Source organism: Aethalodelphis obliquidens, unplaced genomic scaffold (assembly GCF_003676395.1).
Source record: "Aethalodelphis obliquidens isolate GAN/ISIS:26980383/991018 unplaced genomic scaffold, ASM367639v1 scaffold20, whole genome shotgun sequence".
Lineage (NCBI taxonomy): Eukaryota > Metazoa > Chordata > Mammalia > Artiodactyla > Delphinidae > Aethalodelphis > Aethalodelphis obliquidens.
This window is the reverse complement of record NW_020837964.1, coordinates 4952817-4969716: the sequence shown is the minus strand read 5'-3', so window position 1 is coordinate 4969716 and position 16900 is coordinate 4952817. Positions and strand designations below refer to the sequence as shown.

The window sequence follows — 16900 nt, the reverse complement described above, 5'->3', positions numbered from 1 at the left end:
GGACAGTAGCTTTTCTCTGATTTCTATGTTGTGTCTGATGTCACTGTTGCTGGGTCTGGCCTAGTGCAAGTTCACATTTTTGGCTGGCCGTTTGGGTCCCCTGATGTCTCCTGTTAAGTGGGTAAGTCTGTAAAGCCAGAAGCCCCCACCAGCACACAAAGCAGGCTCGGGGGCAGGGGGTCCAAGCCTGCACAGTCACACTTTACCAGATTTCGTCTTCTGGCCTCACAGGACGCAGCCTTGTGTCTCCCCGGTGGACCTCGCTCCCCTCTTCCCGTAAGGCGGGGGGAGGGCTCAACCTGGAACACACCCGGGAACACCCTCAGACAGCCAGGTGGTTGGCAGCCTGGCTCAAAGGCTAGCTAACTAAGCATCAGAAATCTCGCCCTCCTCCATGAGCCGGGGCCCTCCGCGGGGAGGAACACAGACGTCCAGTGACCCATCCACTCAAGTAGGCAAGTGTCAGATTCGCCTTTTTCTCTCTAGCCCACAGGCTCTCCTGCACTTTACCAGTCAAGCTGGTAGCTCAGCTTAGAACACAGAGAAATCAGAGTATAGGGCACACTTCATCAACAAGCAGGATGTGCCTTAATTATCCCCTATTTAAGTATATTCCCTGTCCCCAGAGTTCTTATCAGGACAAGATATTTCTGTCATGTTGTTCTTTCTAATCCCTTCAACAACAACAAAATAGCCCAATTCTCAGAAGCCAAAGTGGTAGCGTTTCCTGAATCACAGGGTGTTTTTAACTTGCTAGAATATATTTACATTGTTTACTGAAACCAAAGGTAGAATCAAAACATTATTTCACAATTACCACTGCATTTTATTTTAGTCCAGGTTATTGAAAAAAAAAAGTAAGAGCCAGAAACTGCTTTCCCATTACTGAGCGCAAGATTGAGGATTTTAGTTTCATTGAATAAACAGTCACACCTTCTTTTTATTAGCGTATTAATCACCTTAGCTAATTAAAAATTACATTTTCTCCTCATTTGACATATGATAAATTATTTCAGATGATTTGTTTTAATAAGCACATGTGAACATTTTCTAATTTCTATAAAAGTTACCTTCGAGGCTGCCAGTTCTCTCCAAGTGGACTTCATTTCAGGTAGAGGCACCTGCCCTGACACTCCAGCAGCACCTGCAAATCTGAACATCATAACAAAATAAATCCAGCTACGTTTCATGGTAAGTATCACCTGGTATCAAATAAGACTTTGATTCTTAAAGAACATTTTTAGAAATTTTGGTGACTCATCCCAGATTTTCAAAAGGACATTTTAAGCAGTCCGATAAATGGAATAACCATCTACCATGGAACTCTCGAAGTCGATCAGATTGCATTTTATCCAAAATGAATACATTGATCTTAAGATTGGCAACTAAGAAATTGTTACCAACGCCATGTTTGATGCTGGGTTTAGTGCAATTCTACCTGTACACAAGCTCTCCAGGTGGTTCTGAAGAAAAGGGTCTACAGTTGTCCTGGTGTGTGTGAACAGGGTACAAAAATGCAATTAATAATAATAGTTTACATGTATTGATTACTTATTATGTGCCCACACTATATAAAATCCTTTATACTTATTAACTCGTTGAATCCTTACAACAGCCGTGTGAGGCAGTACCATTATCTTCTCCAACTTACAAATAAAGCTGAGGCTCAGAAAAATCAAACAGCTTGCCCAAGGTAAGTGGCCTCCAGAACCGGAAGCCGGGCCACGTGGCTCCAGGGCTCATGCTGTCCCCGCTATATCCCGTGCCACCCCCATCTCTCAGACACAATGTCTACTTCAGACCAGAGAGCCCTGGTCTGAAGCCTCAGTTAGCATCACTATCTATCCAGACCAACTAAACAGACCTTCTACTACTTCTTAGTTCTAAGAACCTTATTAACACTATTCTCAATTAATATTGGAACCTTAGAAATTTTTCCTGTACAAGATATCATCATTTTCTTAAGTATTTCCTCCCTTCCCTTCTATGGCTTGTCAGGTCCATGAGGGGAGTCTACCAGATGAATCAGAGATCTCAGTTATCCAAAAGTTAACTCCTGTCCTCCCAAGTACCCGGTCACTACCAAACCAACTGAGCGGAGGGAAAGCTAAGGGCAAAAGTCATGCGGGATCTTCAAGAGCTTGTTCTGTGCTTGGCTATAGACAAATTCTAAAGGATCTCCAAGCAGTTTCTGATTTTGAAGATGGAGCATATTAATCTATTCACGTGTAGTTGACTTAAGCAGGAGTCAACAGATAAGTCACCAAGGAGAAAAAAATCACTCCAAGAGAAAGGTGAGCACTGAGAAAGACAACTTCCTTTTCCGTTTAACTACTAAAGAATCGTAATAATAATAATAATGATCTGGCCCCGCCTTTCACCAAGATGATACATCCCACCTTCTCTCCTTATCTGGCTGTTGAGATTTGGAACCTCTCATAATGCGATGATAAAGTGCTTTCATAATTGTTCATCTAAGGCAATTAACAATCCTTTTGCTATGTAAACTGTGTTACCCTTATTGTATTTCCTATTGCTAATGGAATAGCCCACTACTGGAAACATTCTCTGGTTTTGACTATGTTTCTAGAAAAGCATATATGAACTATGTAGAGAGAGAAAAAAATGGTGGGACTGAATGTGTGAACAAGGATTTCAGATAAGAACTTTACTTCTGTAAATTGAGAGTAAGTCTGTAATGTAAGCAGAAGTCATTTAGACATTCATCAGATTCGGGAGGCAGACGCCTCTTCCTGTCGCCCACGCTGCAACGCTATCAGAACGTTAATCCTTGGAGGGCTGCTGCGCTTGACGAGCCTGTGAGATTTTGTTTGGTCCCAGGTGCTTGCTGGTCGGTAGGGATACTGTGAGAAGCAGCGGGGGTAGTAAAAGCACAGTAATTATCACTGTGAAGCTACGGAACCTTTGAGGAAGTGGTTCAGAGCAGCCCTGTAAGAAGTATTCGCTGAAAATGTCCATTTTCTGCTGTTTTTTTAAAGCTTTTCCTTTAGGAAACAGTCATTCAGCGTTCAGTCATACAAGCGTTCGGATTATTAAAGTATTGAAAATGAAGGCTATATGAAAACGGTTTTGCGTTGTCATGCACATGTCAACACTCTTCTGATGTTAAATATTATTTATCCCCCCAAGATACAAATTTTCAGAAATTAAAAAAAAATTTTTTTCATAAATGCTCAAAAAGGATAAAAGTTTATAATTAAAATTTTTTTCATTCTATTGTGGCTACAGTACTTTTGGGCCCTAGTTACTGAATTGCTTATAGTTTCTGGGCTGTAAATTAATATTTGATTTACTTTGTAGTTACCATGAAATTTGTAACTTCTTTTGTGAAATAGTCAGATAAAGGTGATCTGGGATTTTTAATGTGTGGACCTGGTCTTAGACCAGCTTTACTACAGTTTAAACACAGTGACAAAGCAAAGGTGTATTTTTTCAAACGGTGCTCTGGTTGGCCTATAATACTTAAAGCCAGAAAGTAAAAGTAAGTGCTGCCTGCCTAATAACTAACTCCTTTCCTTTCTTCTTTCATAACCGTCAAATCCTTCTGACTTGGAAAAAAACATACAGATGATTGCTAGATAGATAAATAATACATAGAAAGACACACAGACAGACAGAGAGACACAGAATGAAACAGATACAGGATAGACAGACACCAAGAAGTTTACTTAGTTAAGATCCTTAACAAAAAAAGAGGAAGGGGAGGATGCTAATACTTTATAAGTGCCTCCTGTGGGCGAGCTTTCACACACTGATGCATGTATATTTACATATTATGTTATACATTTTATATGTAATATATAACTATATATAATTTATATAATTCATGGACTGTTGAAACAAGAGATTATCTCCACTGTACAGATGAGAAAACAAGGTTCACAAAAGTTAAAACTGTCTTACACCACGTCTCACTCCTAATAAGTGGTATGTATGACTCCAACACCAATACTTTTCCTCCTTATCCTAAGCCAGCACCACACATATGTCACCAGGAGTCAACGGAACAGTTTGTATCGTCACACACAATACATGAAATTGATGATGACAAAACAATTGGATAATGACGGGATCAGCGAAGCAAACCATAACCAAACTTGCAAGTCAGAGTCTGTAAGAAACATTTCCTTCCTCCCTGGGCATTCTGTCTCCAGGAAATTGATTGTTTGTCAGCCAATCATGGTGACACTAATTTGGAGAATTGCCACAATGAACATGAGAAACATAAACCAACACTTCAAACCAAAAGCAAAGCAAAGCGATTCAAGATGCATTAGGATGCCACCGGTGACACCATTCTTCCCCATGAAAGCTGTTTTCTGTTCTTTTGTTAACACAGCCTCAAAGAGACCCTCCCAAGTCAAAGTCCCACGTGGCTCTACCTAGGGTGCGTGCCAGGGATTCTAGGAAAACTTGATGTCACAAGGGAATCCAAGCCAAGAGGACTGGTACTGGGGTGAAGGCGTTTCTAAATTAAATTTGCCGGAACTAGACTCTTCTCTCCATAACAAAGCCCTACCTTTGCTCCTCACCACGAGTGGATCCTGAATCCCTGCCCTGCCCCTCCTCACACCAGCAAGGCAGCGTCTTCCCTGCCGAGGATTATTGGTGTCCTCATGGATTGTTCTAGGTAAAACGGGTATCCGGTCCCTGCAGAAATTCCTGTCTGAGATTCATCCCCAAGGAGAAGAGACTCGTTACTCTGATTCAGCAGCATTTCCCAAAGTGTGTAACAATGTACTCTTTTAAAGCAAGCACTACTTATTTACCCTCTGCTTCCCTGCCTTCTCTTAGGGCAGAATTTTCTAAACTGTCATCCTACAAGAGCATACTCATGATTTAAGGACACCCCTCTCCCATAGTTGTCATAACTATGACACTTAAACAGAAATGAGGGGTTTTGACAGATGAATAGATAAAGAAGATGTGGCACATATATACAATAGAATATTACTCAGCCATAAAAAGAAACAAAACAGTTATTTGTAGTGAGGTGGATGGACCTAGAGACTGTCATACAGAGTGAAGTAAGTCAGAAAGAGAAAAACAGATACCATATGCTAACACATACTATGGCATCTAAAAAAAAATAAAAGGTTCTAAAGAACCTAGGGGCAGGACAGGAATAAAGACGCAGATGTAGAGAACGGATCTGAGGACACGGTGAGGGGGAAGGGTAAGCTGGGACGAAGTGAGAGAGTGGCATGGACATATATACACTACCAAACGTAAAGTAGATGGCCAGCAGCCGCATAGCACAGGGAGATCAGCTCGGTGCTTCGTGACCACCTAGAGGGGTGGGATAGGGAGGGTGGGAGGGAGACGCAAGAGGGAGGGGATATGGGGATATATGTATACATATAGCTGATTCACTTTGTTATATAGCAGAAACTAACACACCATTGTAAAGCAGTTATATTCCAATAAAGATGTTAAAAAAAATTGTTCACAACCAAAGTTTTAAAGGTTAACTGCTAGTGCCTCACACATAATACAGTAGTTTTGTTAGTAGAACAATATTCAGTTACATTCGGTATGTCAACCCTGCAAAGTAAGTAAGTATATCAGCCATGACGATAAATTAGTGGAGTTTTTGCATAAAGCAGCTGTTTAAAAGACCCTGGTCTCCACACAGAGAAAATATGCTGTCTTTCTGCTTAAGTGCAAAAGAAAAAAAGCCTCCACAAAAAAAAGTGTCAAGTTAGCTTGCTATTTATGCAAAGAAAATTTCAATCAGGATAAAAAGGCCTTAAGTCTCCTCCCAGAAACACACACACACACACACACACACACACACACACACAGCAAAACTCCAGATCCAAGTGCTAATTCATGTTCTGTGTTGCTCATGGCCATATGCCAGACCTGACTAGAAATCCAGGGTGTGGGTACCCAGTCTTCTGTGCTGAGTCTGGGAGCCCCAGAGATTGGGGTCCAAAGTGAGAGGGCCTGCAATCTCACCCAGCCTTGACTACTTACGAGCTAAATGAGTTTGGAGCTCTATGTAAACACTTTATAAAATACTAAGTAGGATACAAATGTAAAGTGGTATAACTTTACCGACTGTTACGGGTTGAATTGTGCCCACCCCCAAAAAAGACACATTAAAATCTTAACCCCTAGTACCTCACAATGCGACCTCGTTTAGAAACAGGGTCTTTGCTTGTGTAATTAGTTCAAATGATGTCACCCGGGAGTAGGGTGGCCCCTCATCTAGTATGACTGGTGTCCTTATGAGAAGAAGAGAGAACACACAGAGGGAAGGCATGTGAAGACGAAGCAGGGGCTGGAGTGATGGGTCTGCAAGCTGAGGAACACGAAGAACGGCCAGCGACACCAGAAGCTGGGAGAGAGGATGGAACACATTCCCCCCCCCGCCCCAGAGCCCTCAGAAGGAACCAACCCTGCTGACACCTCGACTTCAGACTTCTGGCCTCCAGAGCTGTGAGAGAATCCATTTCTGCTGTTTTAAACCACCCAGTGTGTGGCGCTTTGTGACAGCCGCCCTAGGAAACTAACACACCAAGCTTCACTGTCAGTATAGAGGAAAATTCTCAAGAAATGGTCCAAGCGAAAATAAATTCATGGTTGCAGAACAAGTGAACAGAACTCTAGGCGATGTTCATAGATCCCTCTAAAGTCAGCGTTTCTCATCTGAGGGTGATCCCCCCCACCCCAGGAGACACTCGGCAGTGTCTGGAGATAAATTTGGTTTTCACGACGGGCAAGGGGGTGGTGGCATATGCTGCTGGCATCTAGTGGGTAGAAATCAGAGAAGCTGCTCGACATCCCACAGTGTACAGGGCACCTCTCACCCCCACCACAGCAAAGAATGGCCTGACCCAAAATGCCAACAGTGCCACTGTTGACTAACCCTGCTCTAAACTCACACAACTCAGAGAATTCTAGAACGATAGAAAAAGGAGAGGGTAGAGTCAGAAAGTCCTGGGCTCAAGTCCTGTCTCTTCCTTCCTAATTTGACCTCCTGATTTAAGAGACTTAGTCCCTCCTGTGTCTTTTTTCTCAACATTATAAAATGGTGATAACTCTATCACAGGGTTCTTCTGAGAATTAAGTTTAAACACCAGAGAGCGGTTTATTTTAAGTCATCAGTTAAAGTGCTAACTAAATACCAGTTAACAACAACCCAATTATAAAATGTTTTGCCCCTTGGCAAGGGAAGGAACCTGGGGGCTAGGGGGAGGAGGGCAGGGAGGGAGGGAGGTAAGGGGGGAAGGCAGGTAAGTGGCTGGTGAAGAAACTCGAGTCTTATATCCCTAAGACCAGCCCCCCAAGTTTGTTACAGATGCTGGTTCTTCCCTTACAGGCTCTCTGCAGCCAAAACCAAGCTGGAACTGACCCCCAAATGCAGTCCTTAAATGAGATAAGGAATGTGAACGTTGCTGGAACACGCCAGGTCTTCATCCTAGGGCTCTCCTACCCCCTTGCCAACAAGACCCAATCCCAAGACCACCTGCCGGGCTGGAACTTGAGGTCCCAACTCCGCAGTGCCCCCCTCCGGAAATAGCAAATCCAGTCTCCTAACCCTGCACACTGCTCCCTCCTTGACCAAACCAGAAACCTTCCCCACCCAACACCATGGAACACCCATGCTAAATGAAAGAAGCCAGGCTCTAAGGAGGGCTTTCGTATGATTCCGCTGGCAAAACGAAATGACTGTGATAAGAGTCAGGACGGTGGTCGGCCTCGTGTGTGGATAGGTGGGGGTGATAGGAAAGGGGCGGAGGGGCTTCCAGCGAACTGGTCATGTCTCTTGTCTTGGTGGTCACAAGAGTGTGAGGACTTTGTAAAAAGTCATTAGGATTTTTGCACCATCCAGAACGTATCTTACACTTAAAAGTGAAAATCAACCTGTCTCACAACGCCGGCACCTCCACTCGACCATCGTGGGGAGAAAGAAAAGCACTGTGTCCAGGGCGCAACGAGTCTGCCAGCTGGGCACTGGGCGAGTGGTGGGCGCGCCCCTCCCCCCTGAGACGTCGGTTTTCCCTCCAAGGGCCCCGACTCCTTCTCCCTTCTCGGGGTTTGCGGGGTTTTGTTGGAGGTCAGGCGGCGACACAGGTCTGGGCTTGGCACCTCGCGGGCGCCCTGAGAAAGCCAGCGCGGCCTGTAACGACGGTCTGGGAAGAGACTAAGGCCACTTCTCCATTCGTTAGCCCCACGGCAGGTTCATTTCACCTTTTTCCTCCCGGGGCGGGGCCGGGAGGGAGGCGCGGTAGGGGCGGGGCTGGGCGGGGCTTAGTGGAAGAGGCGGAGAAGTGGTGGGCGGGGCCTCGCCTCGGAACGGAAGCGCGAACTACAGCTCCCACAGCGCCCCGCCGTCCCGCGGTTGGCCTCTGACGTCGCGAGAAGCAGCTGCTGGGCGTCTGCGCGGACAGACGGAAGTGTGGGTGACCGTCTGAGACAGTACCGCCAAGCTGGGAACCGGGGAGATGGCAGAGACAGAACCCAAGACCGTGCAGGATCTCACCTCGGTGGTAAGGGACGGCTGTGCGTGGCGCGCCCGAGGCCGCCGCACCCCGGGGGGCGCCGGCGAAGTCCGCAGACCGAGGCGCCCTCTCCGAGGCCGCACGGGGCAGGTCTCTGGATGCCAGGTTTCTAGAGGCTTCGCGGCCGCGGCCTGGCCACCTTGACCCGCCGGCCGCTGGCTGTAGGCCCCTGCTCCTGCTGACGTGCCCAGCCATACCCGCCCCCCTCACCCAGCCCCACTCAGTCTCGGTGACCCCGGCTCCCCGCAGCTCCCCTCCTTACCCACTCTGCTCTGCGCGCCCCACCCCAAAACACCCGACGCCTTGGGAATCGCAGCGGGCCCAGACGGGAGGGGGCGTCACCAGCCCCCCGAGTCTAATTTGACAGGTGGGGAAACTGAAACCCGGACAGGGAAATCGAAGGCCACGGAGCTGCGGAGAATTGGGGCCGGAACCCGGAATCCTGGTCTCCCCGTGGCACCAGGGCTCCTATCCTGATCCCGTGAAGGTGTCTCGGGGTAAGCGTGGGCTGTTGTGTTTTGTTGTTTCACAGGTGCAGACACTCCTGCAACAGATGCAAGATAAATTTCAGACCATGTCCGACCAGATCATTGGAAGAAATATCCTTTATTTGTAGTCAGTCTCTGATGGGCCTTTGGATCCCAGTTTCCGGATGGTGGTGGCGATAAGTGGGTGGTTTGCCGGTCAACTTCCACTAGTCATTTACCAGATTTTTTTTTTTAATTTTTTACTGAGCTTAGATGCACACTTCCTGAGAAGTACTGTGCAAAGAGCTGGGCTTACAGCTGAGCTAGATCCCTGGCTGTGAGGAACTTATGGTCTACCGGTAATGCTGCCTAGTATGATTGACTGTTGACTGTGAGCGAAGCATTTCATGTGTATCTCACCTGTGATCCTCACCATCACCTGATGGCGTTACCTTTGTGTAGCGGATGAGGAACCAGGAAGCTTAGAAAAATGAAAGAACTTGCCCAGGTCCCATCACTAGTAAAGGGCAGGGCTGGGATTTGATCCTCACCCCGGACTCCCGTGCTCTGAACCAGATTCTAACAGTATCCAAAGGAAATTGGAAAACCACTTTCATGAAGACACTGTGTTGAAGGTTGTAGTCTGCAGGGCCCTGGAGGAGAGGGGTAAGAAGTGGAAGCTGTTGGTGCCGTCTTTAACTTCCCCACTTGATGACATGAGCAGTCGCATTGATGACCTGGAGAAAAACATCGCAGACCTCATGACACAGGCCGGGGTGGAAGAGCTGGACGGGGAAAACAAGATCCCTGCCACACAGAAGAGTTGAAGGTGAGGGGAGCGAGGGACAGTAGAAGTGTGGTGCATGTCCCTGTGATTTTGATGTAGTCGGACTTTCTCTGGATCTGTCCCCAGCCAGGATCTAGCAAGCGTCCCTTGTATTGTTCCCCTTGTGGACTACAGGCTTTGAATTTTTCATGCCAAACTAATTCCTTATGAAGAATTTATTTTCCCTGTTTTTATCAATGAGACCTAGATCTCTAGTTAAGACCATTAGTTAATATTAGATAACCCCTGAGTTTATATCATTACAGCGAAAACAAAGAAGTGTATTTTGTTGGCCTGATAATTCTTATCACTGGCAGATTTTCCAATGGTTTGTTTTGTTTTGTTTCTTAAAGAGAATACGCACATTGCCACCTTCATAAATGCCATAAGTTCTAAGGATGCTCTTGGGAACACCCCCTGCACTAGGTGAATGCCAGGACAATGACTGATTATGATTTAGATGACCTAGGTTGTGGCCACGTTAAGCCTTCGCCCTAGAGTTGATTTGTTTTTCCATTGCATAGTTACAGGTATCAGGAGAGACTAATAATCAGAAATATCCGTTACAGCAAGATAGCTAGACGCACAGATGACTGCCATGTTCTCACCATAGTGGGTTCCTTCATGACAAGCCTTTTCCTGAGTGTGGCGGTTACTTCATTGCAACCCACAGTAGTTTTTGATCTCCCTTTGTTCCCATCCCGTTTTTAGCATTTTAATTCCCTATAAAAATAAAGGTTACTGTGAATGTTTAGGTAGCAAAATACACAGTAAAAGACACCAAATTCCTTTTTTATTTTCTGAGCACGTCCTGGCTGGACCAAATGATAGGTAACTATGAAGTACGGGTTGCTTTGAAGTCCGAGGAAATAAGTAGAGGTTCAGGAGGTAAGGGACTTAAATTTACTATTATCTTCACAGTAGATTGGGTTGATGCAGTATGTTAGTAAATCATGTAGTTGTTTTGTGTGGTTGTCACCTTGATTCCTTATAGACTTGGGCAATGTCCTGCCAGTCTTAGGAGCGTCTCTGGGTCTCATATCGTGCGGCATTCAAAAGCCCCATCAAGTGAAAGAGAACAGATTGAAGAATTTCTCGAGTGACGGGCATAATGCAAGGAAAGGAGTGGGAGTAGAAAACAAATGCACAATAATCTTTTTAATGAAGATTTTCATTTTAGTTTTGCTAGGATATTGTGCAGAGAAAGTACAATTAATTCAAACGAGGATTGTGAAAGGATTTTTAGTTGCTAATTCTGTGTATTCTTTTTATGTGTCCTTACAGAATGAATAGCACATTGATGGATTTTGCTTTTTCAACAGGTTGCTCATCTGCACTGGAATCTGGAACACCCTTTTTACAAGCCAAGAGAAGACAGATGGCTTTTTGCAACTAACTACTATGTGTAGACAGGTTTTATATTATAAAGTGTGCATTCTTCTTACCACATACTATAGAGTTAGTTTATAGAGTGATTTCCCTCCCCTGCCTCCCATGTTTCCTGAACATGGTGAATTCACGTCTTGGGCCTTGGTCAGTTGTGCTATTAAACACTAAAACTTTGGCAGTTCCTGCATACAATTGTCAAATTTTTTAGTGTATTCTTGTGAAGTCACTTTTTTTCTATCATTCCCTTTGTAGTAGTTGCTGTTTGATAAAAGTTGCTGTGTAATTTTTTATTAGACATAGGGTAGATCCTTGGTTATAATAAGATTTTTGTGAAGTAAGGCATTTATAGTTAAGGTTCTTTGATTCTCAGAGTGACTGATGAGTGAACACCAAATAGTGTGTTGGCGATACTTTCCAAGTGGTTAAAAACATTTAAAAGTGTGTATTCAGAAACATCTGGCACTACTCTGTCGCCAAAACTCGGAATGGAACGATGGTTTTATGCCTGAGTTCTTGAGGTCAGATGCTACAGTAACAAAGAGTGATCACGGCCACTTTAGTGTTAGAATGTTTAAATATGGACAGTGACAGAGTTGCCCGATGTGGTGAGGCTTTCAGCAGTTAGAGTTTTGCATGAGGTTTGAACCTTCAGTAGGACCCTACCTTGTCCATCTATAGCAGTTACCATAGGAAATCTGGCAGGACTTTACAGCTAAGCTACTCCATCTTTTGAGCTACTGGCTGGGAAAAGAAACAGAAAAGGAAAACAGACCACGTTAAGTCCGTGCCTACTAAATAACTAGTTGTAGGCTTGAGTTTTTAAGAAATAGTTTCTTTAAACTGTTTCTTACCTAAATTCGAGCAGAGTAGTGGCTTTATTGCTGATAATGGGAGACAGGGAAAGTAACTCCTGTGGCTCAGCCTGCAGTGTCAGGAGTGCTGAGCCCCAAGGCAGTGTTGATGGGAAGGAGACCCACGCGGCTGTCGCAGCAGGATGATTTTGTATAGAGAATATGGAAGAAGTTGGGGAATGGAACAGTGCTTTGGAGAGGGAAACCCGTAGTCAACACAGTGTGATTTTTTTCAAGTTTCCTATGTCACTAGTCTTAATTGTTTGAATTGCAAATATATAATAATATTAAGGAATAATTTGTCCTATTTATAAATTATATGGGGAACACAGAGGAGTCGATTTCTTCTGGGATAAAATGAATTCCCCACTGTTATCACCGAGCCGCAGAAACTCCCTCACTGGGCCGGTAGGTCGCAAGGTGTGGCCCTGAAAGCCCAGAGCCAGCTGGACTCAGGGACTGGATGGAACCGCGTGCAAGATGCTTCCAAGCCTGGGAAATGGCAAGTGGACAGTCGGGATGTAAGCAGTTGGCTTCCTTAAGTAACAGGAATGTTTCCCCTGACCAAAAATACCTGCCATGAATAAAGGTGCCTGAAATCCTGCTGTTGACGCTTCCTTTGTGTCAAAAATGATTGGTTTGGTTTTCTGCATTTTGATACCATTTCAGATGATCGGCTAGAAGCTCTGGAAGGATTCAGTACCCATAGCCAAAGTGGGGCCGGGAGGCGCGGGGGAGACTGGTGCCGCAAGGGAAGGCGAGGAGTGTGGCAGCCTCGGGCTGCAGGGCTCACCGGCCAGAGCGAAGGAGAGCGACGCCCTCCGGGGTCCCCAGGGAAACTTCACGAGTGTGCTCCCCGGGACACTCGTCCCTGAGAAGCTCCAGCAGAGAAGGGTTTGTGCTCACTTGCGGGTAGCATCTTCCCGGCTCATGTGATTCACCTGATGAAAATTCGCCACGTAAATTAGCTCAGGAGAGGCCCTGAGCCCCCAGAGCAGAAACGGGATTGAACTCCTCTGCCAGTTTCCAAGTTACTTAACCAAGGATTTTTTTTTTAATACTTGGCATTTAATTAACATTTCATAGAACCTGCAGGTGGTGTGAAACACACGTGGGGAGATAGCGGTTAAAGGAATCCAATAAATAGCTCCGGGTTCACTTTATAAACAGTCGCTTCACGTTCCCCAGCCTCCAGGTAAGGCTTCAGCCTGGGCTGGGGTGCCTCCACATTGTACAGAAGGATGCTTTTCCTCACACGGTCCCTGTGAAGTGCAAAGTGCAACACACCTGCTAAGTTACGGGCCTGATCGCCCATAGTCGGGTGCTCAGGCCACAGCCTCCTGGGCCCGAGGCACAGCTCTTTCCCCTCCAGCCCGCCCCGGCGACCAGGGTTCCAGGCACCCTCCCTGTCCTGGAGCCTCTGCTCCGTGAAGGCTTCTAGCATGGTCAGCATGGCCCCTGTCTAGTTCCAGGCATAATCTTTGGGTGCAGGAAAATCTGTCTGCCTCTCTTATTCTCCAACTATTTTTTGTTCATTTACAGGCCCATGAAGTTCCTACTCAGCTAAGAAATACAGCTAGCATGGAGTTGTTTGCAGCAAGCAAAACAGCCTTAGGTTTGACTAAATGCCCTCTTTTTCCAAGCCCGGAGGCCCCATCAGCTTCCTCATTTGGCCTCTAGTTAATCCTGCTTTCATTCAAGCCACAGGATTTTTAATTTTTTTTTAATTAATTAATTTATTTATTTGGCTGCATAGGGTCTTTGTTGCTGTGTGCGGGCTTTCTCTAGTTGCGGCGAGTGGGGGCTACTCTTCGTTGCGTTGCGTGGGCTTCTCACTGCGGTGGCCTCTCTTGCTGCAGAGCACCACTCTAGGTGAATGGGCTCAGTAGTTGTGGCTCGTGGGCTCTAGAGCGCAGGCTCAGTAGTTGTGGTGCACGGGCCCAGTTGCTCCGCGGCATGTGGGATCCTCCCAGACCCGGGCCCGAACCCATGTCCCCTGCATCGGCAGGTGGACTTTCAACCACTGTGCCACCAGGGAAGCCCTTAAATGTTTTAATATTTTATCAATTTATTTTTTCTGCTGTTTCATTTCTGAAGTGCCATTGTGTTTGAAACTTACCAGAACAAACATACAGTACTTCAGGCGACTGAAGGTTCATCTGCCTTACTGAGTCCTTGGAGCCCTTAGCCGCACTTAGAGCATCGTTGCTGTGGGGACAGAGAGTGCAACAAACAACTTACAATGAACTTTTTAAAGTTCTGTTTGTAAATTGAAGGTTTCCTGTATGGATAACTATGTTCCCTTTTTTTATTCTGTAGTTCAAATATTTTAATCAGATTAAAGTGGAGGAGTTTTCACAGTATGTTGTCAGATGTAACCCTGACAATTAACTGGCAACAGTTAATGATTAGTGACAGCCACCAGCACCTATGAAAGCGTCTATCGTAAACCACCGTGCTGTGCAAGCATGTTGTTTACGTCATTTGGCTTCATCTCTTGACAACCCTGAGTTCAGTTTTTATCTGATCAGCCCATTTTAAACAGAAGGAACCCAATGCCGGGCAACGGTTGACTGAGGTCACACAGCTGGAAGCAGGGACCATGGAATCGCCACCCACAGCTGTCCACCCAGGTAAGATTTCCAAGTATTCATGGCCGGGCTGCCTGGCACTCAACAACCCAGCTCTTGAAGTTCAGTTTCAAAAGAGGCTAATTTTGCACTTTCAGTTAAACGTGACCTAAATTATATAATAAACGTGCTTGATGTGAATTTTTATTCAGAATTCAAAGTATTCAGGGCTGCTAGAAATGTGCTGGACCAGCATTTTTAAGTTCTTTGAGAACAACTACAGAAACAAATCCAGTCCAGTTTCTCACAATGTTTGCCTTGATGAACCGCAGGGAATACTGGCTGCTGATTTTTAGCTGTTTCCCTGCTAACACCCATGAGTACAGAGGTCTTAAAAAGGTGCCTTTGCGGCCATCACCTGGAACCTTGGTCTCCTGCTAATGATGTTAAGCGTCAGCCTTTAGCTGCGGCCTCTTTAAAACTCTCCATGAATGCAAAGGGGGTGGAGGGTAGGAGCAGGGGACGTGAGTCACTGACTAAAAGCAAAAACCAGAGGGGCTGTGACAGAGCATCACGCTCACCGACCTCACAGATCACTCTGGAAATAGGAAAGGAGTTTGTTGCTACAAGTCAGGTCGACCTGCTAGGAAAGAATCAGTTCCAGTGCTTGGCCCTCACACGCTGAGGCTTCCACCAAGAGAGGTGCCTGGAAGCTCCTCGGACACCTGCCGAGGACGAGCTCTAGATCCAATAGACACAGAACACCTGCGTCCGCGGGACCCTGGTGATGCTGGGGAAATGGAACGTTCTGTGGCTCCCTCCTTGAGCAAGGCCGAGTGCGTTCACGTGCACGTACATAAACTACATACAGGTCACAGGGATGCTGTGCTGCTTCGCGGTGATCATCTTGGCTGTATATTTCTACTTTCCTACTTTGTGGACATCTTTTGACCAATGATTCATATTGATCACGGGCAGAACGTCTGCCTTTCAAAAGGAACAGTATCATTTCCCAACAGTTAAGAATTCAGGATGGAGCAGTTTGGAAGCACTCTGCTGCAAAGGGGGCTGTAATGTCTCACCAGGGAGGGCAGCCCCAGGGAGAGTGAATTCCACACCCACAGGGCCATCGAGGACCCAGAATGCCCCCGCCGAGGCGCGGCCCACGGAAAGAGAGCGCCTTCCTCCTTCCCTCTCGTCCCTGTCTCAGAGTGAAGAAAATGTTTTCCCCAAGTTGTTCCTACTGTGCTGCCCTGGCCTCAGCCCCTCAGAGCGCTCGAAGGTCGTTGACATCAAAAAGTTTTCTAGCTGGAATCTTTGTCTGTCTAATCAGCCCTCAAGAAACCCCACTCCTAAACCACTGCTGTAGTTTTTCTACCTCTTACCTTTTATGGGTCGTTAGAAGTTGCTAGCCAAACCCAGTGTTTCCAGAAAGAAATTGTAAATATTAAATATCTTAAAACTACAGGCCTGTTATGTGGAAGAAAACCCAGTTAATTTTAATGGGCTATGGATAATCATCAGAAAAGTCATTTCTGGAAATTTAAAGAACATGGTTGTTTCTTTTAATGACACATATTCTCCCGGAAATAGACCACTGGACTGATTATGCTCCAGCATCCTGCTGAGGCAAAGGATGGGCCCAAATTCTTCGTGGAACAGAAGCCTGGGACTGGCCTGGCACACGGATTGCAAAGCTGGAAATGCTGCAACACAATGTCCTGCAAAGAAGATCAGACTTCCGCCTTGATAGGCAGACAGCTCTGATGGAAGCCCCTCAATCACAACCTATGTTCCTTGGGCCCATAATTAAGAAACTTAGAAAGACTCTTGAAACCAGCTGGAAAAGTATGCTGTCTTGCCGGCAGAGTTTCAAACAGGCTGATGATTACCATGGGTCAGCCTTGGCGTCCACGAGCCCTCATCACAGTTGATTATATGAAACGTACTTTTTGCCAGCCTCGTCAAAAGGAAATACAGTAAGATTCGGTGGGTCGATCTCATTTTCTCGAGTGCAGACAAGGCTTCACAGTGATCTGAGACTCAACTTTGTTCTCCCCAGAAGGAGCAGCAGAGTCTGTACGACCCCTCTGGCACAGCTGAGCCAGTGTTTCTGGAATCACTAACTGAGAACATTTTCCTCCCCGTGAACTGCCAGAAGTTTCTTGGGTTTATTCAAGCTAATCTGTATTCCAGAACAATTCCGGACGAGATTTGTTAGGAATACTTCAACAAGGTGCTGTTTGGTAAGTTCTGAACTGAAAGG

The 16900-nt window shown here is 45.9% G+C and overlaps 1 protein-coding gene and 1 long non-coding RNA gene across 4 annotated transcripts in view; both read left to right on the top strand.

The window, feature by feature from the left end:
- Window positions 1-8364: 8364 nt before the first annotated feature.
- HSBP1 (heat shock factor binding protein 1) lies at window positions 8365-12667 on the top strand. Its single transcript, XM_027119159.1, has 4 exons — window positions 8365-8519; window positions 9064-9130; window positions 9707-9827; window positions 11147-12667. Exons 1-3 carry the CDS (start codon window positions 8475-8477, stop codon window positions 9823-9825), a joined length of 231 nt encoding a protein of 76 aa, XP_026974960.1. The 5' UTR covers window positions 8365-8474; the 3' UTR covers window positions 9826-9827; window positions 11147-12667.
- Window positions 12668-13889: 1222 nt separating this feature from the next.
- The window catches only part of LOC113627018 (uncharacterized), a 31109-nt gene continuing 28098 nt past the window's right edge, over window positions 13890-16900 (top strand). Inside the window, exons 1-3 of one of the 3 annotated variants that reach the window (XR_003435395.1) lie at window positions 13890-13936; window positions 14187-14697; window positions 16228-16880. This is a non-coding gene — a long non-coding RNA (uncharacterized LOC113627018). Of the gene's footprint in view, window positions 13937-14053; window positions 14698-16227; window positions 16881-16900 lie in introns of those variants that run through there. The other 2 variants (XR_003435394.1, XR_003435393.1) reach the window with 2 other exon arrangements.